Source organism: Theropithecus gelada, chromosome 5 (assembly GCF_003255815.1).
Source record: "Theropithecus gelada isolate Dixy chromosome 5, Tgel_1.0, whole genome shotgun sequence".
Classification (NCBI taxonomy): Eukaryota; Metazoa; Chordata; class Mammalia; order Primates; family Cercopithecidae; genus Theropithecus; species Theropithecus gelada.
In genome coordinates this window covers 103769292-103794142 of record NC_037672.1, presented here as the reverse complement: position 1 = coordinate 103794142, position 24851 = coordinate 103769292, and the positions used below count along the sequence as shown (strand labels likewise).

Here is a 24851-nt window from a genome sequence, read left to right as displayed (position 1 = left end):
ATAATGTAAAACAATGTAACTAATAAAAAGGAGTTGAGGAAGAAAATAGAAAAGTTGTGAAAATACATCAACTATATCCTCTTGCATAGTGAAGAGTTAGTAAGTAAGTAAAAATCTAATCACCAGAAGGATTGAAAACAAAAACTGCTGATTCCCTCTGGAAAGTCAAACTAGGATAATAGAGGCAAATTTTAGCTTTGGTCTCTGGTTATTTCTTTTGGTTTTAATTTAGGAGAGAGAATCAGGTTGCAACAATTATTTTTGTAAAAATTTTATTCAATTTAGTATTTTTTAGAGTCAGGTTTATTAAGGTATAATACCTTAATGTTTACCCTGTTTAGTGTAAACTTTAATGAGTTTGATAAACAAAGTTATGTAACCGTCATCAAAATCAAGGATAGAACAGTTCCCTCATGCCACAAAATTTTCTCATACTCTTTTGTAGTCCACCTGCCCCCCACCCAAGCCCATGGCAATCTGTTAGTCCATTTTTTAACTTTTAACCTATGTCTTTTATTTAGTGTAGGTTTCTCATAGACTGAGTATAGCTGAGTTTAGATTCTTATCAAATCTGACAATCCTTATGACTTAATTGGTGAGTTGAGACCATTTGTACTTAATGTAACTATTGCTGTATCTGGATTAAAATCTGTTAGTCATTTTCTATTTGTTCTGTTCTTTTTTCCTTTTATTCTGCCTGTTTGTGGATTGAATATTTTTTTATGATTCCATTTTAGCTCTACTATTGGTTTTAAAAATTATGTTTAGTGGCTATCTGCAAACACGAATTTAATTTTAGAAAAATTTAAAAAATGGATAGAAAGGAAAATCTATACCAAAATGTTAATATTGTAGGTATGAGGAAATTTTCCATATGAACAATTTTTGATTAAAACATTAGAGGATAATTAATAAAGCTAGGTTAATTTCTATGTGAGTATTACATTTGTCATACTCTTTTCTGAGATTTGAACTTCTCAAAAAGAAAAGAAATGTTGACAGGAAAAAGTTTTAATGCAGACACCAATGTCTGCAAATGAACAATCCATACTTTATAAAGATGTAATGATAAAAATTAAAACATGTTCCAAATACGACTGCCAAGTAGCAGTATTTAACCAAATACAGTGCCTGTTTCCTGGTAATTTACATGAATAGACTTGCAAATTGGAAAAAACATTAGGGAGATGGATGGTGAGAGAGAGGAGGGAAAAACTGGAGGATGTATGTGTGAAGGATGATCTGTACATAATAGGATAAGAATTAAAGAGAAATGTTTGCTAAATCATAAATGACCAGAGATTGCTTTATAGGTTGAATATGGAAAATAAGCTAGTGTTGTATACCATATAATATATTGTTACTACTTTTTTTGAGGGGCTTAGGTATTTTGTATTGAGCAAAATAGTTGTTAGTGACTTAGTTCTGCCATATACCTGAAACTTAACCTGATAATTTGGCAAAGCCAACCTGCTATAGGTTAGTTGCACTCACCATCAAAATTAAAGCCTTTTCCTGGAAGGACCAAATACTGCTATTACAGTAGCCTTTAGGAAACTGTAGGATCTTTGTCAGATCAATTCTGTTATAATCAGAAAATCTAAAATATGTAGAAGTAGATATTTTAGAAAATATATAGGTTTTATTTTCTCAGAATAAAAGAGGAGCAATAAAAAATAAAACTTTTTGAATATTTTCAGTAGGTCACATTTCACTTGTTAAAACAAGTTATTTATTTGCTTTGTAATTGAACTTTGACTTTTTGTTTTCTTTGTAGCTCTTCAATGGTTTTGTGCATAGCATTTGAGGTTCTTCAGGGCTTGCAGTATATGAACAAACATGGTATAGTACACAGAGCATTGTCTCCTCATAATATCCTGTTGGACCGAAAGGTAATTGTTAAATCATGTAATAAATATTTGTATATCGTTTGAAATTGGAAGCAACTGGGATCAGGGCTACTCAGTCAGAAGAACAATAGAATCAGAATATGTTTTAAGAATACTCATAATGAAAAGACTATATGAAAGTGATTGTGGTTTTTGAAAAAAGAATCCTTAAATTATTTAATCTGTATATCTTTCACATGGATTATTTTCCCCACAAGACTCATTTTCTAACTTTATGGTTTTTTTCATTTTACTCTTATTTCTAAAGCCTTGTGGCTTCCCAGTATACTCCTCCTCTTAATTTATTTTTGTTTTTAAGAAAATGGCTCTTTTTGCTAGAATGTTATTCATATAAACCAACTGCATTGTGTTTTCTCTGTTTTTCTTCTGCCTTCTTTCCTCTTCTATTTATCTCCTTATTTACCAGCTGTTCATACCTACCTCCTTTTACTATTGAAGTGCTGTTTCTCTACTGGAAATCTTATGGGGCATTAAGAAGAAGCTTGTAAACTCTTCAGAGAGAATTATGGTATCAAGGTTGTATATTTTCAGGAATAATTGTAATTTTATTCCTTTTCATAAAATATATAAAAACATATTGGAGGAAATTTTTTCATGGGCATTATTTACTGTATTAGTAGGATTATCCTTGTTCTCTGGTTCTTTTCCCAAATCAATACTTGGGAGGCTGAGATGAGAACATTGCTTGAGCCCAGGAGTTTGAGGCTGCAGTGAGCTATGATCACACCACTGCACTCCAGCCTGGGTGACAGAGTGAGACCCTGTCTCTAAAAAACAAACACACAAACACAAACACAGAAAAGCGTACTCATTAATTTTAGATTTATGGCAGTAAAGAATCATTGCCGTATCAATCTAAGCTGTTTTTAAATATAAATATTTTATAATGCTTGGAAATAATGTTTGTGAGAAGACAAACCAATTTTAAGATCAACTTAATATTTAAAGCCTTATAGATTAAAAGGGAAAAAAACTTAAAAGATATGAAATTATATTTATCATTTATTAAGAGCCTTATACTTATGATAGTTATTTTTGTTCTCAAACAATATAAAAAATCATTGGAAATCTAGCAGATTCACCAAAATCTTGATGAGTTTTGAACTGATATTTTCAAGTTAAGTTTTCCTATTTCACAGTTAAATTATAAATATAAATGGACTTGCAACTCCATGGAGAAAAATTTGCTCTGTGAAACTTACCATAAACCATTCTAACCAAAGTTTCAAGACAGATGAGAACATTTTTGCCTCTTTGTTTTGTGAAATAACTAGACAATGTAACAGCAAAAATATTAAAGAAACATGTCATTTGTCATTTTGAGATATATATGTGTACATATGCATATATACATATTTAATGAGTCTAAAGCAGACTATTGGCAGATAGTTTTTTATAAAATTGTGTTTTTTTAAAATCTTCTATAGTGGTATTTTGATAAAATATTGTTATATAATGGTTTCTTTAGGTATAAAATGTATAATAATTTTCCTTGCCCATTATAATAAAATATTTGATAGTGTTTTTTCTCTTTACTATTGTAGGGACATATTAAATTGGCTAAATTTGGACTTTATCACATGACAGCTCATGGTGATGATGTTGATTTCCCAATAGGGTAAGGATATGTTTTCCTCTATTTTGAGTTTCTTTTTAAATTTTGTAATCTTTGGTAACATGTATATTTTGTTAATTATATTTGATATTCCTTTTTGACATGAAAACAGCTTTTTTAAAATTAATGCATCTCAATTTTCCATATACTTTTAAAATGAGTAGACAATGAGTTTTTCCCAGCATCCTATAGATCCTTGATGTTGATCATTCATTGAATTGACAGAGAGGCTAGCAGTATTGACATCCTTTACATTATAATATTTCCTAATTATCTGTATGTCATTCAGAATCAAATCAATTCAAGGCAAGAAGGATGACTAGATTCTCAATTAATGATAATGTGTGTGCATCAAGAGACTGAAAAACATCACTCACATTATTTTCGATTTAATGTTTTATGTTTAATTCCCTTTTCTCTAAGATATAATTATATATTAAGACTCAAGTTGAGTCATTGTGGATATTAGAGATAGAGATAAATTCCATACCTGAAAGTCTATGTTTAAGTTCAGAAAGGTTTATTTAATCACTTCTGTTATGGAATTGCAGATGTATGTTGCCATCCACAAAAGAAATGGAAGGTCGTTTCGTGCATATTCAAGTAGATGTTGTTTTTTTTTTCTTTTTGAGACGGAGTCTCACTCTGTCGCCCAGGCCGGAGCGCAGTGGCCAGATCTCAGCTCACTGCAAGCTCCACCTCCCAGGTTTACGCCATTCTCCTGCCTCAGCCTCCCGAGTAGCTGGGACTACAGGTGCCCGCCACCTCGCCTGGCTAGTTTTTTTTGTATTTTTTTAGTAGAGATGGGGTTTTACCGTGTTAGCCAGGATGGTCTCAATCTCCTGACCTGGTGATCTGCCCGTCTCAGCGTCCCAAAGTGCTGGGATTACAGGCTGGAGCCACTGCGCCCGGCCTCAAGTAGATGTTTTTGATACAGATTTTTGTGTTATATTTGTGTGGCTGCTTTTAGACATTTTCAGAATTATTTTCTTTTTTGAAGATTAAGTTGAGATTGTTTTAGATAAAATAGTTACAAAAATAGTATAAAGAATTCCTCTATACGTATCTTCATCAGTTTCTCCAAATGTTAACATTTCAGTACATTTGCTTTTTCTCTGTTTTCTTCTCTAAGCATATATGTGTGTATGTGTATAATGATTGTTTTTTATAATCACTTAAAAGTAATTAATGTTATGTAATAACACTTTACCTCTAAGTACTTCCATTTGTATTTTCTAAAAGAAGGACTTTGTTTTTTTACATGACCTCAGAACAGTTGTCAAAACAAGGAAACTAAACTTGATGCAGTATTATTATCTAACCTAGAGACCTTAATCATATTTTTTCAATTGTAGTGTGGCTGTTTTTGATAGTATCCATTTGTGTTTTCCTCTTTGGGCTTCCTAAAATAAGTTTTATCACACCGTTACTGAGAATTGTGATATAAAGTCATGGAGTGTGTTTTTCAAACAGAATGTTACTTAAAAACTTAATATAATTTTTTTAAAAGCCAGCCTCATATATAACTTGCCCTTTTTTCTTTATAACTCAAATTATAGGTTTCTTAACTAAACTTTTCGTTAAGTTTATAGCTGTGTCTTATTATTAAGACATAGATAATAAACTTAAACTTTATTCAGTGAGGAAACATTTATTGAGCAATTTCTCTTCTGCCTGTTTGTTTTACAAAAATAAATAAGATAGTTTTCTCTCCTCAAGAAGCTCATTGTTTAGTGAGAGAATTTTCTGTTCTGATGGGCTACTTATTAAGGTACAGAAATTCATAGTCTTACAGTTTTGTGTGTTGAAAACTTATAGGCAAAAACCAATTCTTGTTTCATAAGCATGAAAATGGTATTTTGCAAAGACAGTCTACAATTCCTTATTTGTTCAAAAAAGCCCTTTCGAATATGAAAGGGGTTTTTTTATTCAACTTATATTTGAATGTAAGTTTTTAGTGAGGCTCTAGCTCCTTTGTCATGTATGATAAATGCCTTTCAAGGTGACTTTTAAGTAGCTGTAGTACAAATGATTGCTGCTACTGCTTTTGTCTAAATCAATTTGTGTAAGAAAGAAATCCAAAAACTTAAAAATTACTTTAAGTTTTTTATTTTTATTTAAAGGTACTTTAGGTTTCAGTGATGAATCGAAGAAAGGAGGTGATTTTTCTTAAAGCATATCAAGTAAGAGCTACACTTGAATTTAAAATGCTTGGATAGAATTGGTCTTGTGTTACCATTTGGTCTGGCTTGCTTTGAAGTCTTAGACCCAAAGGGTCTTACCAGAAAATATCAAAGAGCAAAATGTGAAACATTAGCCAGGAAAAATAAAGTGATCAAACAGCTAAGGCATGAAAGAAAATATTTACACCAGAAGAAGCTTGCAGTTGATTCAAAAGACAAATATTAAGGAACAACAAAGTAAAATGTTACCATCTGTTTCAAAATACTGTAAAGAGTTGGAAATCGGGCATTCATTTCAGTTGGCCAGTAGCTTAATACCTTGTTAAAACATCAAACAGATGATGAAAGCCACTTTATTTACCTCATCAGTCATACTCACAGCAAAGTTCTGGTAATTGTCTTTGAGTGTTAAAATGCTATGATACAGAAGAGAAGGTTGTTGAAAAAAGATGACCTACATTAAATAATTCTAGGGCTTATTATTTTTTAATAGTTTTCCTATGATTAAAAGGGAAACTAAAATATTTGAAACAAAGTTTATCTCTGTCCTGTCAGAAGTTTTTGATATAACAGTGTACCTATAGTTTTGCTTGATTTTTCATTATTATCATTTTTCAGTTAGATGTGCTGGAAATCAGGAATAAAGATGAACACTGACTTCTGGATATAGTGTGGTGATGATAAAAGTACACCATTGCATTTGTATTAAATTTTTCATTCTTATTAAATGTCTTTATAGATTCACTAACATTTATTACAGCTTTATGAGGTAGGCAGTAATATTCCAGTTTTACAGATGAAGAAACATAAATCACATATAGAATATGTGGGAGAACTGAAATTAGAACACAGGTATTATAACATCTAGTATAGTGCTGCTTCCACTAGACTTCAGCTGTTTCTAGAGGTATCACACATTCATTTAGAAGAGCAATATCATCATCTTAGGGTAAAATAACACAATACAAATTTGTATATGAGAGAAATACACAAGCAAATCATAAGAAGATACTGGTATCACATCATCATTCTATTAAAAAGAAAAAGGAGTTAAAAACCAAATTTACCCATTTGAATTTAAGTCATAATCCCTGACTTAATTGACTTGTATTTTGAAAGTACAAGTACTAGCATTGATAGTTTGAGGAGGTTGTAGAAAAGATAGGAAGAAAAACAGAAATAATATTTGAATGTCTACTTAATATACATTACATAGATGAAACATATATTTAAATATATTTTGATTATAATCATCATTGTAAGAGGACATAATTTAACTGGTTTTAAAATCTAGATTGTGGGTGCTCATGAGTAAATCTGACAATAAATGAAGAAGGGGCATGCACATATGTAATACGTATGGCAAAATTTCACTCCATCTCTCGTCTAAAACTGTTCTTATTCCTTTTATTTCTAGGAACTGGGATTCAAATTTAGCAATTGCTCCTATGTGTAATTCTTATTTACTACCTGCTTTTTAAATTGTCATTTGTAAGGCCATCCTAATGGGCATTTTTGATAGGAATTTTTTTTTTTTAAGGAAAACTATACTGAGTATATCCTCTATTTAAGTCTCATTGGTAGTTGTAGAGGATTTATAAAAAGATACGCAAGTGCCCTCAGGTATATAGTTCTTTGTTTTCTAATTGAGATGGGAGGTTAAATTTTTGTACATGAAATATATAGTGTATAAAACAAACATGTATAGCATCATACCATGTATAGCTTTTATAAGATATAGAACAGGCAAAATGAGTACTTTATAGAATCAAATCAGGTATTGATGGCAGTGGCGGCCTGTTTGGAATGGGCACTACCACGATGCCGGCAACTACCAAGTTGGTGCTGCAGACCTGGGCTTCCCGGTGCTCTTGGGGGCTGGAAGCAGACAGGAGCCCTGCTCTCCCAGGTGCAGCTGTAGGCTCAGAAATGTCTATTCCCACTGCCTGACCCCTCCCTGCTCCCTGTACCCACTCTGATCTTGGAGGGAGGTCGGGGCCAAGCCCAGGTGCTGTTGGACCCCGGCTGGGTGTGTGCACACTCGAGGCAGCACTGACACTCCAGCCCCCTGCTGCCTTGACCCCCTGTGGACTTTGGACACCAACAGGCGAGGGAGAGAGTCTGAAGAGGGGCTGAGGGCAGCTCAGCGCTGGCCTGCAGGCGCTTCTTGGCACAAATAGCCTGGGTACCATGAAGAGCGACAGGTATCAGACAGGTTCCTGGGTAGAAGGGGGCAGGTCCCTGGTGAAGCCCTGCCTTCAAGCCGTTGAGGGACTGAAGCCTGGGAGACGGGCTGCCAGTCCCGTGGACCTGAGTGGGAACTTGTGGTGCTTTTTCTGGGCCCACCCATGGCTGCCCATGGACCAATGGATGTGCACTTCTTCCCTCTGAGGACCATAACAACCCTGGACTCAGCCAGACTTGAGCAGATGATGGATGGCCAGCTGCAGAGAGCAACTACCCACCCCAGGGTCTTCTCTCTGCTGAGGGCTGAACACTCATAGGGACGCCCCACCTGAGGGGAGAAGCTATCCACCCTAGGGTCTCCTCTCAGCTGAGGGCTGAACACTCATCGGGACACCCTGCCTGTGGAGAGGAAGTACCCACTGTGGGTCTCCTTAGGTGTTCTATAGCTGGATAAATCTCTTCAGCTTGCTCACCCTCCACTTGTCTGTGTACCTTATTTCTGGATGCAGGACAAGAATTTGGGACCTGCCAAATGGCAGAGCTAAAACAGCTATAACAAACAGGGCTGAAACAACCCCTTGCCTGCCACAATGCGGGTGGCAAGGCAAGAAGACAGAAGGAGAGAGGAGCTGCAGCCCTTTGGGGATCCCAGACCTGGGAGCTTTCTGAGCCAGGGCTATGACACTCTCTTTGGGGCTCTGCAGTTCCTGACATCTCCAAGTTTCCGTGCACAACCATGTTCCCTGGTGCCAGCCATGGAAGCTGCTTGCAACACACGTGGTCCAACCACAGCCTTGCAGGGAGCCAGCGCCGTGTGAGCACCTGGACCTGCCCACTGTGCCACAGCCAGTATGCCTGGCTGTGCATGGTGACCAGACCCCACACTCACTCATAACCCCTTGCCACTCCATGCCTGGCTCTCCCTTGGCCAGCATGGCATCCAGGCCAGTAGCACAAGCTGAGCACAGCCTGCCAGTCCAAGTGGATGGAACGAGCCCAGTGGGTCCAAGCAAAACTCAGACAAAGGCACCACTGGCCACAGAAGTTTCCATCTGACAAAGTGACACCACAAAATCCCGTGATAGTATATGTTCCTTTATGGAAAAAATATAAATCTTTTTGAGAGACATTAAAGAAGACATAAATAAATATGGAGATACCATGTTTATAGATTGTTAGGGTCAGTATTGTTAAGATGTTAGTTCTCTACAACCTGTCTTTATATCTTATCTATTTTCAATAAAAATTCAACTGTATGTGAAAGAGAAAATACTTGGCAAGATAGTTTTAAAATGTATATAGAGAAGAACAAACACCCACAAAGAGCCCACATTTTCCCAAAGAGAAGCTAAAAGGTACGTATGTTTTGAGAGGTCTTAACAATTATCAGTAATTATTTAATAAAATACATTTTATGTGAAAATATTTTATTTAAAATAGTGTAATAGTATACTCTTAGGCAAATTGACCAAATGAACAGATGAAGGAGCCAAGAAACAAATCTCTGTACGTGTGGAGATTTGATTTAGTATACAGCTGGCACTGCAGACTAGTTGGGGAGAAAGAGGTTTCAATAAAGGGAACAGGGCTCAATTGCTTATTTATGTAGGAAAATAAGTTGTACTTTGTCTGACATCATATGAAAAATGAATTCTAGATGGATCAAGAAACTTAAATATAAAAGGCTAAACTGAAACTTTGAGAAAATTAACAGATTATTTTGACAAAATCATTAAGTATAAGGAAAAAAGTTTAATTCACCTGAAAGATAAGAACTTCTTATTCATAAACAGATACCATAAAGAGAAAGAAAAGACAAAACCACAAAGTGGTAGAAAATATTTCGAGTCATAATTACTGAAGAAGACATTAGTGTCTGGAATTAAAGAAAAAATGTGCAGTAAAAGATTATCATAGAAAGCCTAAGACTGCTATCCTTAGAAACTAAGTCCTGCTAGCAATGTTTGCCCTTGGCTGTTGCCTTGAAACTTGGATTGCAGAAATGTTCCCATGGATCCCTAACTGCTGAGGCTAGTTTACTGTGCTTGTAAACAACCAAAGTGGTTTATGCTGAACACTTGCTTTCCTTCTTGAGTTCTTGAATTTTTGTACATGCCAGGCAGAGAGTGCCTGTGTGACAAGTCCCAAATAAAATCCTTGGATTTTCAATGGGCTTCTCTGGCCAGAAACATCACATAACATTTGTTCTTCAAGATTGGAAAGAAGTTCAAAAAAAAAAAAAAGAAAGAAAAGAAAACTAAAGATACATCACATACATGGTGCTACATTTTTGTTGCTGGAAGAAGAATGTATTCTATGTGATCCCTGATAGGAGGGAGAGAGCATAAGGAAGCCTCTATATAGGTTCCTTGAGACTCCCTCTCTGTCTTTGTCCCTTGTGATTCAGCTATGCCCTTACTGTGTCACTGTAATAAATCTTACAAGACTTACTTGCTAAGTCTTGTAAGTCTTTGTAGTGAATTTTTAAACATGAAAGTGGTCTTGGGGACCCCAAAATAACTAGAGAAATAAGCAAAAGACTTGAATGGGCATATCACACAATAATAAACCCAAATGACTAATAAACATGTGAACATTTGCCTCAATGTCATTAATTTTCAAGGAAATGCAAAGTAAAACCACAATAGATTTTTATATACCAGATTGTTAAACATTAAAAAGTCTGTCAAATATCAAGTGTTGGTGAAGAAGTAAAACAATGGGAATAGTCATTCACTGCTGGCAAGTGTATAGATTGGTATAACTCCTTTTGAAAAACATTTGGCATTGTTTAATGAAGTAGAAAGTGCACATATCCTATGGCTTAGAAGTTTGGTTCTAGGTTGTTAACATTGGGAACCTTTTGCAGATGTATACCATACATGGCATTCTGTGCAATGTTGTTCATAATATTAATAATAAAAAGCAGGAAACAGCTTAAATGTCATTGCTATTTGAATGTATAAATTATGATATATTCGTATAATAGAAAAAAGAATTTAATGGATACAGCTTCATGCAACAATATAGATAATCTTGATTGAAAAAGCAAAAGAATACAGTCATCCTAATTCCAGTATTATAAAGTTCAGAGATATGCTTGACTAAACAGTACATTTTTTAGGGATACAAACATGGTAAAACCATCAGGAAATGGAAGAGAATGACAAACACAAAAATTCCAGGTATCTTCTCCTCTGGAGGAACAGGAATGGAGATACAATCAGGGAGAAGCACAAAGGGACTTTCAGTGATAATTTTATGTTCTTCACTTAAACTGCTTCTTGGTACATGGGTGTTCATTGAAGCTTTCTTCTTTATACCTTATCCATATTTAAGAGGCAGTGTTTTGCATTTATTCAATATTTGCTAAACCAGTTTTCAAAAGCCTTTTATGTCAGTGAAGTTGAGAGGAAATAGGCACTGTCATGTATTACTTATGACAATATAAATCAATATAACCTCTCCAAAGGGCAACTTGGTGTGATAAGTCAAAATTTAAAATGCACATACCGTATGATCTTGGAGTGCCACTTCTAAGAATATATCTGTCATTCATATGCATATACTTGTGGGATATGTAATAGTCATAATATATTCATCTCATTATTGGTAATAGCAAAAGAATGGAAGTTCCAAAATGTTTTTGTTTTGTCAAATTAAGAGCGTCAATGAAATTATTGGCAGTTTTCAAAAAGAATGAGAAAACTCTATACTTGTGTTTTTAAAGAACAATCTCTAAAATATACTTTAAGTGGAAAAAGGGTACATAGCAATATATATAGTGTTTTACCATGTGGGGCAGAGGTGATGAGTGGACAAAGTTATATATACATAAATATGTCAGGGTGACAGGGGTATAGAGATAGGAGTTTTACTTTTCAATTTATATCTTTTTATAGCATTAACATTCTTACTACTAAAAGTAATAAATACTTTTTTTAAGAGATAAAATGCGCTTTAAATAGTAATTCAGTATTAAGGGAAGATAGGCAATAAGAGGGAAGGAAAAACATTTGGAAGCCAGAGAGAAGCAAATAAAAGAGTTAATGCTGGAGGGAAACATGAGGGTTTTAAAACTGTTTGAGACTTGTGTATATTTACTCTTGATTCCTTGACATTGAAGGTCTGTATTATAATGGTTAGTTTAGAATGCTTTCTAGCAACAGTTGTTAATTTAATTGCATGGGACTTTTACATAGATCTTACCACACTGATTGTAAAAATGTACTATTGCTTCTTTCCCTGTTGTAATTATTCATTATTTTAATGTGTCATTACAGGTATCCCTCATACTTGGCCCCTGAGGTAATTGCACAGGGAATTTTCAAAACCACTGATCACATGCCAAGTAAAAAACCATTGCCTTCTGGCCCCAAATCAGATGTATGGTCTCTTGGAATCATTTTATTTGAGCTTTGTGTGGTATGTATAAAGAAATATTAATATAATAAAAAGAAATTGTGCATTTATTGGAATAATCTTTTGGAGAGGAAAGTTAATAATAATATGTTTTTGCTGTACAAATTGATTACATATGAGGAGAAAAGGCTTAATTTGGCTTAATCATGTTTGATAATTAATTTCATATATTTTTTGGCATCTCTAGAAACATACTTTTACTAAGTGTGAATGTAAATGTTACCAGATGTGTATTATTTTGGTATCTCTGTAATGTGTATATTTTTACAAAGTTAAGATGTTTATATTAAGTTATATAAGATATATGGAGTACCATTAAAAGTTTAACAAGATATTGAAGTCAAAACCATGTTTTTGGAAGATTGATATGACAATAATGTAAGATTGAGAAGAATAGCAGTTTTTTTTCAATGATCTCTACCTGTAGTTCTGATTTGATAAATGTTTAAGAACATTTTTGCTTCTCTATTAAAAAAAATCAAAGCATCTCTCTTTTTTCTATAAACACCAGATAATCTTAAGCCTTTTCCTTCTAAGTTTATTTAAATGATCATATAAGCTTAATTTGTTTATGATAAGAGGAATATAATTATAGCCAACATTAGTGAAGCATTCTGTGTTATGTAACCCTCACCATAACCTGTGGTATATATACAGTTAATATTTTAATTTTACAGATGAGAAAAGTGAGACTTCAGATGGTTAAGTAGTTTGCCCAATTTATGTAACTATTTGGTGGTGGGAGAGTCCAATTTGGCACACATTCATTGCTCAACTCATAAATGCTGAAGGCATAAGTGTTTAACTCCAGACCTTATATCAAGGAGCCTCCTGAGACAGACTAATAAGGAAATAATTAAAATATAATGTGTGCATCTTAAAATATACCAGGTGCTGTAGGAGCATGAAGGATGGCTGTGTGAAGTTATTGTGGTAAGAGAGTGTTATGAAATTTTTTAATGGAGAAACAGGCTACCTGGATCATAATATTTAAGTAAGAATTAGCTTGGTAGATGAAAGGGTATAATCAGTCTTACCCAGGGGACATCTTGCTCTCAATAAAGTAAGACTCCACGTGGCCTGGAATACCTCTAGATATCCAGGTATGTGTTGATCTCAAAAGTGAACAATGCTTACATCAAACTAGAATATAATGACCCTTAGATGTATGAAATGTTTAAATGATACATATTATGCAACACTTTCTAAAATGTTATTTCACCTGTAATTTTTCTTTAGTGGAGCTGACTTTAAAAATCCAATAAAACTTTTGGAGATAAATGGAGATGCCTGATAAAATCAGTTTCAGCTATAAGGGGAGAAAAATACCTTCCTAGAAGAAACATGTAAATATTAACACAAATTTCTTTTCTCATTTTATTTAGGGAAGAAAATTATTTCAGAGCTTGGATATTTCTGAAAGACTAAAATTTTTGCTTACTTTGGGTAAGTGTCATATAATTGCTTATCTTTCAGATATAAATATAACTTAGTAACTGTTAGTAATCATGCACATTGAGGATATGTTCTTTTGAAATAGTGAGGACACTGAAATATACCCCTTTTACTCAAGTTGCTAATGATCAGTGGTAATGATCAGCAGAACAGCATATGAGGTCCCTTCTAAAACATTACAGCAGAAATGTCTTTATTCTATGAGGAATTTTAACCTAGATGGAAATAATCTTAGCTTTATGATCTAGCCAAGTAAATTAACTTGTGAAATCAAAATATGAGAATATAAAATTGTATTTCTGTAGCAGTTTACCTTCGGACAATGTATCTTAACTTTTGGGCTATCTTTCTATTTGATGAATCATGTACAAATAACAACTCAAGAAGAATATTGATTTTTTCCATATAAAAGGCTCATACAAATTTTCATGTGTGTGGATCCAAACATGTATAATTCAAATTAATAAAAATTTATGTAATCTACTTTAGAGTGGAATTAATTAAGCACGTTTGGTAATTAAGGAGAGAAAAACAGTGATAGAACACTTTATGCAAAAGAGTGACAGATTAGTATCCAAGTTAAAAAGATTTACAAATAAGAATATGTACAGAAAAGTATTAGTGAACATTAAATAATAATGAGTTATAAATAAATTTGCAAAAGTTTTACCAGGTTTACCACATTTAATTACAAAGATTGATACTACAGCTATTAAGAAGCCTTGGAGATTCTTAAATATGGTCTGTAATCTAAACTTATACTTTAAATTCCCAAATCAATGTAAGTACATTTTCCAAATTATGTATAATAAAAATAAATTAGTCTTGTAATCATAAAAACAAATCTACAAAGCCTTCTTAAAAAGCGCTGTTTATGTACAGTCATTTCTTGAAGAGGATTGGTTCTAGCACCCCCACATGTACCAAAATCCATGTGTACTGAAGTTCCACAGTCGGCCCCACAGAACCCATGTGTATGAAAAGTCGGTCCTCCATACATGCAGATTTCGCATCCACAAATACTGTATTTTCAACCCATGTTTGGTTGGAAACAATCCACAGATAAGTGGCCCTATGCAGTCTAAACCCATGTTGTTCAAGGGTCAACTATGTGTGTCTGCACGTATATATTTAGAGAGAGACAGAGAGAGCTAGAGTATCTTTACCTACCTTGTAAAGGAATTGCTCCTTTATCAAACTGTTTTAAGCTGATATCTTTCAGTGTCAGTTATTCAATTAGTATTTGTCTGAAGCTTTTCATTTTTATCAAAACTTGTAAAGAAATTTAACAAAATGATAAAGTTTTCAGTATTTTAAGTTCCAAAACTGCACTACTGCATTAAAACATTTTTGATCAGTTTATTTTCTGATTTGTTGGATAGATTAGAAAAGTAGCATTTATTCATATAGTTTTTCTGTTTTATAGACTGTGTAGATGACACTTTAATAGTTCTGGCTGAAGAGCATGGTTGTTTGGACATTATAAAGGTTTGTCATTAATCTGGGTCTTAGTCCATTTGTGCTGCTATAAAAAAATACCTGATATTGGGTAACTTATAAAGACAAAAATTTATTTTTCCACAGTTATTGAAACTAGGAAGTCCAAGTTCAAGGCACCAGTATGTTTGGTTTTCTGGTGAGGGCTGCAGTCTTCTGAGAGAGAAACACTGTCCTCACAAGGTGGAAGGGCAAGCGAGGCAATTGCTATGTGAAGTCTCACCTTTATAAGCCTCTTAATGCCATTCACCAGGGGTTGAGCCCTTGTGACCTAATCACTTCTTAAAGGCCTCACCTCTTAATATCATCACATTGGCCATTCAGTTTCAAAGTTCATTAAGCCTGAACTTTGGAGGGGACACATTCAAATCATAGCAATCTGTTCATGAAAATTTATTTTACGCACTTGGGATCCACTTGGAAGCTATTTTAAAGCAATGCTTATTTCTCTTTAAGTATTTGCTTTTTCACAGTGACAAAATTTGTATAAAGTACAAATAAAAACTTTTAACACATCAAAACCTTCTAGCTTAGCAAACGTTTGAATAAAGTATATTTCTAAAATTGATCATTTTAATTAATTATTTTCTCTATTTACCAGGAGCTTCCTGAAACTGTGATAGATCTTTTAAAGAAGTGCCTCACCTTCCATCCTTCTAAGAGGTTGATATTATTTAGAGATTGGGATTACATTGAGATCCTTTACACATAAGCAATTGATTTTTTTCATATTCATTTTAATATAATGGATTAAATAAAGATAATGTACATATGTAGTAGTATATAATTGACATCAGTATCATAACCATGAATGATGTAAGCTTTCGTTTTTTGTGAATAAATGAAAAAGTAATTAAAGTTAAACTATGGTCAGAAAACTGACATATACTAAAGAAGTTACTAGTTCATTTCCAAGCTTTTAAGTAGAATATCAACTAAGACTGTGGAATGTAGGTATTCCTAGACCCAATAATAACATCAGTGAAATGAGAATAAAAGTTTGTTATCAATATGTGTTATAGCAGTGAACTTGGATAAGTGGTGTGATAAACTAACAATTGTTGATAATAAAAAAGGATTTCTTAGAAGTTTCATTAATTGACTTTGACTTGATGATGTCACTACTAGTCATACAGCTATCCCTAAACTCCTTTAGTATATAATAGTGTATATAAATTTGTCTTTAGAAAAACAACTTTATCAAGACGTGTTAGAGAGAAATAGTAGTTTTGTGTGGATGTACCACATTAAGGGACAGGAAGAAAAGCCAAAAGGTATTATTATAATAGCTTGCATATTTATTATTTAATTAAGATATTCAGTAAAGCAGATGAATGTAGTCAGGCTAAAAGTAAACAATGCAAAAGCTTTTATGGAATGATATTTTTGATATATCATGAGGTAAAGTACAACATAAGTAAAAAAAAATCAGTATTTACTCACAGTTATTTGATTGTAATATAAAAGTATGCATCTAGACTCTGCAAAGGAAAGCTGTATTATTTTCTGTGCTAATGAGGTGTTTAAGACTTTCAACCAGTCTCTTGAATGTATGCCATTATTTTAGGAAATTTTTTATGACTTTCATTCATGCTCTGTATTTTAAATGTTCTCAAGGCCAACCCCAAGTGAATTAATGAAGGACAAAGTGTTCAGTGAGGTGTCACCTTTATATACCCCATTTACGAAACCTGCCAGTCTGTTTTCATCTTCTCTGAGATGTGCTGATCTAACTCTGCCTGAGGATATCAGTCAGTTGTGTAAAGGTAATGATAAATTAAAGCATAGAAAATGAGCCTTGTTTTTAAAGGAAGTTTCCTTATCCTACTTTCAGTTTTGAATTTATCAACAATATATATTAGTGGAATCATGGGAATTAAGAGACAATTCTGGAAGTGATTAAAATATAACTGACTGACTGGGTGCGGTGGCTTATGCTTGTAATCCCAGCACTTTGGGAGGTCAAAGAGGGAGGATTGCTTGAGGCCAGGTGTTTGAGACCAGCCTGGTCAATGTAGAGATATCCTGTCTCTACAAAAAAAAAAAAAAAAAAGACAACAAAACAACAACAACAAAAAACAAAGTATACACACACACACACACACACACACACATATACAAATATATATGTATATAGTTAGTCAGAGCCTAACTTGCTTGGATAATATCAGAGCCTAACTTGCTTGGATAATTATCAGAGCCTAACTGAACTGGTGAGGGGAAATAGCAAATTGCAGCTAGCTCTAGCCTTCTGTGTGGTGTTTAAGGTTAACAGAAGCATTCTATAGTCAATCCTGTGATTAGTTCTGAATCTTTAAGTGAGCCTGTGCCTCTAGCCTTTAGACAAGTGCTTCCTTGCCCTTAAGGAGTGGCTAGAATACACGTGAACACACATACATTTGAGCTAACAGTTTATCCTTTATATTTAAGTTACTGATATTCTATATAATTTATTTATAACTGATCTCTAAAAATATTATTATTGATAAGAATTACATACCATTATGTTCTGCATGTTGAAGAGAATATCAGCTTTTAGACTTTCAATTCTTGTGTGAAGATTACAGCTCTTGGAACGTAAGGTTTAGTGACACGAGTAAGTTACCTTTATTCTGAAAAGTTTTTATGACTTAAGTCATGGCAGAAAATGGTTACTAAACATTCATTCAATTAAACATTTATTGAGTTCCTTTATGTGTCACATACTGTATCTTTTTTGTTTGTTTGTTTGTTTGTTTTGAGACTGAGTCTGGCTCTGTCGCCCAGGCTGGAGTGCAGTGGCCGGATCTCAGCTGACTGCAAGTGCCACCTCCCGGGTTTACGCCATTCTCCTGCCTCAGCCTCCCGAGTAGCTGGGACTGCAGGCGCCCGCCACCTCGCCTGGCTAGGTTTTTTTTGTATTTTTAAGTAGAGACGGGCTTTCACCATGTTAGCCAGGATGGTCTCGATCTCCTGACCTCGTGATCCGCCCGTCTCGGCCTCCCAAAGTGCTGGGATTACAGTCTTGAACCATCGCGCCTGGCCCACATACTGTATCTTTAAGTAACATTCATGCAAAAGGGGAAGGCAGACAGACATTTAGTTATACAATCACTATTATTAATGAAGGTCAATATGAATATAGCACAATGGCAGCATAGCAGGAGCACCTAATTGTGTATTTCTGTCTGAGACATCAAGGAAGACTTCAGAAAAAGCAGCCAGCCATTGCCTTGAGATAGGAGGGAAGGAACAATTTGTGTTGCTTGCCTCCCCATGTGCTATTTTCTACCCTTATTCCTTTTCCAATATAGAGTGTAAATTCATTCATTATAAGAGTGAAAATTCCAGGTGTTTTTTTCTATGGGCAGTAAGTTTGTGAACTAGAGTTGGCTAATTGGATCTAAATGAAAGTACTGGGCATAAGGGCTACTTGTAGGGAAAAAACAAATTTTCTTGTGAAGAAAGTACTACAGCATAAGTTCACCACTTTCTTCTCTTCTTAATGCAGGAAATGGTCTAGAATTTTGATAAGCATAGGCCCCTCCTATACATATGATTTTATTAGGAGAGATGAATAAATGTCTTTATTATATAAGCCACTTTTAGTAGTATATTATTTTCAGCTAGGAGCATTCAAATTATTACAAAAATTAAATCAGAATCTGCCAGTCATGGCATACCTCCAGGTAGGAGAAGGGAAACACCAAGCTCCAGCTCATTCTAGCCACTCCTTAAGGGCAAGGAAACACTTTGTCTAGAGTCACTGGCTCACTTAAAGATTGAGACCTAATCATAGGACTTACTACAGAATGCTTCTGTTCCGCACACCTTAACCACCACATAGAAAGCTAGAGCTGGCTGCACTTTGGTATTTCCCCTCTCCAGGTCAGTTAGGCTCTGACTAACCGGTTTATCTTGAAGGCTGACCGTGTTAAGAACAGTGCTCATCTTATTTCAGAATGGTTCCATTTCCTCTGCCACTACTGGAAACATAAGGGCATTTTCCTCCAATATTTACTGTGAGAACCGTGTCAATCTCCAGACTCACAAAAGTGTGCGGGTATCCCTTATGACTGGCTCCCCCTGGAGTTTTTGACTCTCAGAGTTGTCCACACTGAGCTCCAGTAATTTGTCAATTACAGTTTAGGTTTTCCAAACTTGGCACTGGTTCCTGAGGCACTACTCATGAATGTCTGTTCCAGAATGCTGTAACTCCCTGTATTCTGCTGTCTGTCTCCAGTCCTGGGGACAGAAGTTTGCCCTATGTCCTCACCTCTCTTACAGATCCAAGAATGGTTGATTTTTCAGTCTGTTCAGCTTTTTATTTGTTGTTAGGATGGAGTAGCAAATTTCAGCCTCCTTACTACTAACTGGAAACTGGAAGTCTGTTCTTCAGTGTTTGTTTTTTTTTTTTTAGAATGGCAGCTATTACTGCCTGTTGACTTTTAATAAAGGTAGAAAATGTAATACAGTGATTCCTTAAATTTGCTTTTAATAGATACAAATAATGATTACCTGTCAGAAAGATCTATTGAAGAAGTTTATTACCTTTGGTGTTTGGCTGGAGGTGACTTGGAGAAAGAGCTTGTCAACAAGGAGATCATTCGATCCAAACCACCTATCTGCACACTCCCCAAGTAAGGAAAGAAACTTCTCTTGTAAATTTAAATAAATAAATAAACGATAATAATTATACTTATATGGTAATAATAAAAAAGAAAATTGGTTGTTTTTAAAATTTTTTTTGGTAGACATCCCAACTAAGTGATTATTGGAAGCAATTGAAATCAACACCTTGTTTGACTGGCCAGAGTTTCTAATTGCAGTTCCCATCACTTGTCTTTGATCTGTGATTTGCTTTGTGACCTATTTGAAGTGAAGTTAATACTATGGAATATCTTGCAATAATTGATGTTAATGAAAAATACACAAGTCACAATAGAATATTTAAGAGAGTTAACTGAAAACTAGTTAGTTTGCCTACTAAAAACATCTATGTTCTTTTTGCAAATATACTTGTAAATGTAAATGAACTGTGTGGTCTCACTGCATGTCCTAGAGATCATTACTGTGCTAGTGTGTTGCAAAAACATCTGCAAAACTATATAAGAAGGTATCATGCTATAAGTTAGACTCCAAGTTAAATACCTCTACAACCTTGGGGCTAAGATTGTCATTAACATTGCTATTCATGTTTGTTCATAAAAATATGAACCTAAATTTCTTGAGCTTCTACTAATACTTTAAATTTTTAATTTTAGGCTTTGAGAGGCAAGGCAGGTGGATTGAGTGAGCCTAGGAGTTTGAGATCAGCCTGGGCAACATGGCAAAACCCTGCCTCTACAAAGAAAAAAATTAGCTGGACATGGTGTTGTGTGCCTGTAGTCCGAGCTACTCAGGCAGCTGCAGGTGGGAGAATCACCTGAGCCCAGAGAAGTTGAGGCTGCAGTGAGCCAAGATCATGCTACTGCACTTTAGCCTGAGCAAATGAGAGACCCTGTCTCAAAATAAAATAAAATAAAATTTTAATTTTTAGATTTCAAGACTTAGGTTTGATCATTATAGGCAACTGTAGAAGTAATCTGCTCATCATTTTTTTCTTTTCAAACTTCTGTATTGTTTGGATTGACTAGTTTATATTTTTTTTCTCTTTTAATCTGATTTTTAAATGTTAACTTTGAGTATACCACTTATACATTGAATTAAGTAGAAAGTAAGAGGTAAGATTACGGAAATTGTAAGAAGAAATAGTTTAAAGGGCATATAGATTCTTAAAAGTAATTTATTGAAATTGTAAACAAATTTTACTAATTTATTATTTAATATCCTTTCTTCTATGAGGTTACTATCCAATATGCTTTTTTCTTTCTTCTTCCCTTTGTCTTTTTCCACTTGTATCAAGTTTCTCGGGAAAACATTGGGCTAATGTCAGGAGAGTACTGTTAGCATTGAAACTGCATGAACAAAGGGTTGTAAATGACACTTTTGTTTTTCTGAAATTTTCTTATATTCATACCAACTCAAGAGTTATTTAAAAACGAGACTTGTTTGAAGAAATCTCAATACATTGTTTTATTAAACATCCAGTCGAAAGTTTAGTTCTTTTTTAATGAAGGGATTGATGACTTAGAATAAACTTTGCTTTCTAGAAGAAACAATAAACTGGATTTTGTGTGCATATTATTTTTAAAAATTTCTTTTCAGTTTTCTCTTTGAGGATGGCGAAAGCTTTGGACAAGGTCGAGATAGAAGCTCACTTTTAGATGATACCACTGTGACATTATCATTATGCCAGCTAAGAAATGTAAGAATGATATTTTGACAGTTCTGCTTTAGTTTTTTTTTTTCTTTAATTAAAACCTTACAGATACACAAGATATTGTGTATGCCTCCTTGATTTCACAAAATATGGGAGAGCTTCTGTAAAATGTGTGCCCCAGAGTAAATTGCATCTGTACAACTTCAGCTTTATTACCTGAGTGTTCACAAAAATGATTTTATCAGTTTATCTTTTCGCCATCATTGGGTAACTATTCTCATTTCTTTATTTACCTGGTAATGCTTTCTTTTATCAAATTTTTAAAAATTGTTAATCTAATGATATGGAAAAGTATTTTGCTATAACACTAATTTTTAATTTCGTGATTATAGTGCAGTTGTAAGTCTTTTCATATATTTTATCACTTCGCCTACCTCTTTATGCATTACTAGTTCATATCTCGTCAGTTTTTCTTTTGAGTGATTTCTTATTGATTTGAGGAGTTTTAGAACTATATCCCTGATATCGTATCTTTGTGAGCTGTATGTCATGGAAATATATTCTCATCTGTAGCTCTTCCTTCAACTTTTGATTCTTTTATTGAATAGAATTCTAAATTTTTATCAGTATTTTCTTTTATAGTCAAATGTATTTTGATATATTTTTTCTTGTAACTTATTTAAAGTAATAGCAAGGTTATAAGTATATTTTATAATGTTTTTATATATTTCCTTTTAAAAATTTTAAATAATTGTTTCCCATTTAGTTCTTTAATCCACCTAGAATTTATTTTAGATTAAGTTGTAAGGAAGGTATCCAATATCGTATTTCATTGATTAAAAAAATACCCCTTATGTCAGTACCATATAATTGAATAGTTTTCTCTTCACTTTTTTGATGTGCAATACCAACTTTTTCTATGTGCATGGATATGTCTCTGGGCCTTGGTATTCTAATTTGTTGGCCTGTGTTTCTAATTTTAGCAAATACCACATTGCCTTAATCTATAGTTTTATGTGAACTGTTGATATCTAGCAAAGGAAGACTTTCAGTTTTTTTGTCCTCAAAATGGAGTAGGAGCTTTTTAACATCTTCCTCTACTAGCTGATTTTTATTATCATCATAAAGACCTTCATAAAAAATTACAGGGTTTTGATTGACATTGCATTGAATTTATAGGTTAATTTGTAGAGAATTGATGTATTTAAAATGTAGGGTTTTATTTCTTGAACATGCCTAAATAAATATGTCATTTATTTGTCATATTTTATATAACAATTTTCTTTTTAATGTCTGTGTATCAGTTATCAGATTTATTCCTAAGGTAATTTATTGTTGCTCTTGTAAATAGAATATATATGTGTGTGTATGTGTGTGTGTGTGTATATATATATGTGTGTGTATATATATGTATGAGTATGATTTTTTCCAACATTTTGTTATAAAAATTTTTAAACAGAAAAGTTGGGAAGCATTTACAGTGAACAAGTTACCGCGTAGATCAACCATTTGATATGGTCTATTAGCAAAATCAAGTTACACCTATTCATTGACCTATTATGTATAGCTGTTTTGTTCTACAGTGGCAAAACTGAGTAGTTGCAATAGAGACCACATGGCCCACAAAGCTAAAAATATTTGTTATATGTTCCTGCATAGAAACAGTTTGCTAATCTGTGACCTAGATTCTATAATTAACATTTTACATGCTTTACCACATGTCTGTCTATCTTTCTAGTCATACATCAATCCATCATATTTTTCGTTCTTGTGTTTCAAAGTAAAATGAAGACATTACTACAATTCAGCTTACACATTAGAGTTTGAGATTTGTTTATGGTTCTTTTCTAGGCAAAATTTTCATGTAGTAAAATGTACAAATCTTAAGTATACCAGTAGATGAGTTTAAAATATACATCAATAATATTTTTTCCTGTAGTAAAATGTACCAAATCTTAAGTATACCAGTAGATTATTTTTAAAAATACATCAGTAATATTTTTTTAAATACCATGTCAACTACTATTTTGTGCATGATTAGTAACACAATTGATTTTTTTATATGGATTTTGTGTCAGGCAACGTTGCTGAACTTATTCTTTTTTAAATAAGAATAGGATTCTATAGAGTCTCTGTGGTTTTCTTGGAAATGAAGGGAAAAACACTACCTTAATTCACTTCACTCACTTCATCTTTTGTAATTATTTTTGCTGAGCCTCTATAACACTATTGAATAGAAACAAATAGTGGGCATTCTTGTCTCATTTCTGGTTTTAAAAGGTTGCTTTTTATATTTCATAATTAAGTATGATATTTGTTGCATTGAGCTATAGACATCTATTCTAAGTTACACGTTTTGTTATGAATGGGTGTTGAATTTCACTGAGTGTTTTTACGGTATCTATTGGGATGGTCATATGGTTTTTTATGTATTATGTTAATGGATTTAATTATATTGATGGGGTTTTTCAATGTTGAGCCATGTTTATATTTCTGGAATAAACCCAATCAGATCATGATTTCATTTTTCCTTTTTTATACATTTGTGTTTTGATTTTTCTAATATTTTGTTTAGAATGTTTGCATTTCTGTGTCTATTTGAGATGGGCCTGTGAGTTTCTTTTCTTTTACTGCAACATGCTAGTTTGGTGTCAGGGGTGTACTAGTCTCATAAGATAAATAAGAGAGTGTTGCCTTTTTTTTTTTTATTCTCTGAAAGACTTTATATGATTACATATATCTATTTCTTGAATGTTTCATGGGAGTTAGCTTTAAAACCATATTGTAATGGCTCCTTATCCCTATCTGGGTGTAATCATTACTTCAGTCTGCTTAATGGTTATAAGTTTACTCAGGCTGTTTATTTTGTTTTTAAATCATTTTCTAAAGTTATATGTTTCAAGGCCTTTAAGCTTGCTCTTCCCAGTGCCTCTAACACTCTTCCGCCGCTTCTATTTCCTTTCTTTCCATTCTCTGCTGAACCGTTACCTTTTGGTGGGCTTTTGTTGGCCATCCTTTATCAAATAGCAACGCCACACTTATCCCTTGTATTCTTTATCCTGTTTTTTTTTTTTCCCTCCATTGTACTTCTCTTCATTTGATATATGTTTTCTTCCTATATGATAACTGAATGAAGGAATGAATCCTCTTATTATATAAAAGCCCTATTAATATTGTAGTAAAGTACAGGGGAGAAGTATTTTATAATCTTATGATTAAGTCCCAAATTTTAGTGAGCCTGTATTCCTGGGCTGTGACCTTCACAAGGTTTCTCAGCTTCTCCCACTCCTCTGCCCCAAGCTGAGACAGGAAAGCTAGAGGGACTAGAGTCGGGTATTTCT

At 33.7% G+C, this 24851-nt stretch overlaps 1 protein-coding gene across 4 annotated transcripts in view; it reads left to right on the top strand.

Moving 5' to 3' along the window:
• Positions 1–24851, top strand: part of TBCK (TBC1 domain containing kinase) — a 233478-nt gene that overhangs the window by 50152 nt on the left and 158475 nt on the right. For 2 of the 4 annotated variants that reach the window (XM_025384912.1, XM_025384913.1), the window contains exons 4-12: positions 1778–1892; positions 3455–3528; positions 12179–12320; positions 13703–13763; positions 15199–15260; positions 15871–15932; positions 16887–17035; positions 19750–19888; positions 21456–21555. In XM_025384912.1, coding sequence (XP_025240697.1) covers positions 1778–1892; positions 3455–3528; positions 12179–12320; positions 13703–13763; positions 15199–15260; positions 15871–15932; positions 16887–17035; positions 19750–19888; positions 21456–21555 — 904 coding nt within the window. The remainder of the gene's footprint in view (positions 1–1777; positions 1893–3454; positions 3529–12178; positions 12321–13702; positions 13764–15198; positions 15261–15870; positions 15933–16886; positions 17036–19749; positions 19889–21455; positions 21556–24851) is intronic. The other 2 variants (XM_025384915.1, XM_025384916.1) reach the window with 2 other exon arrangements.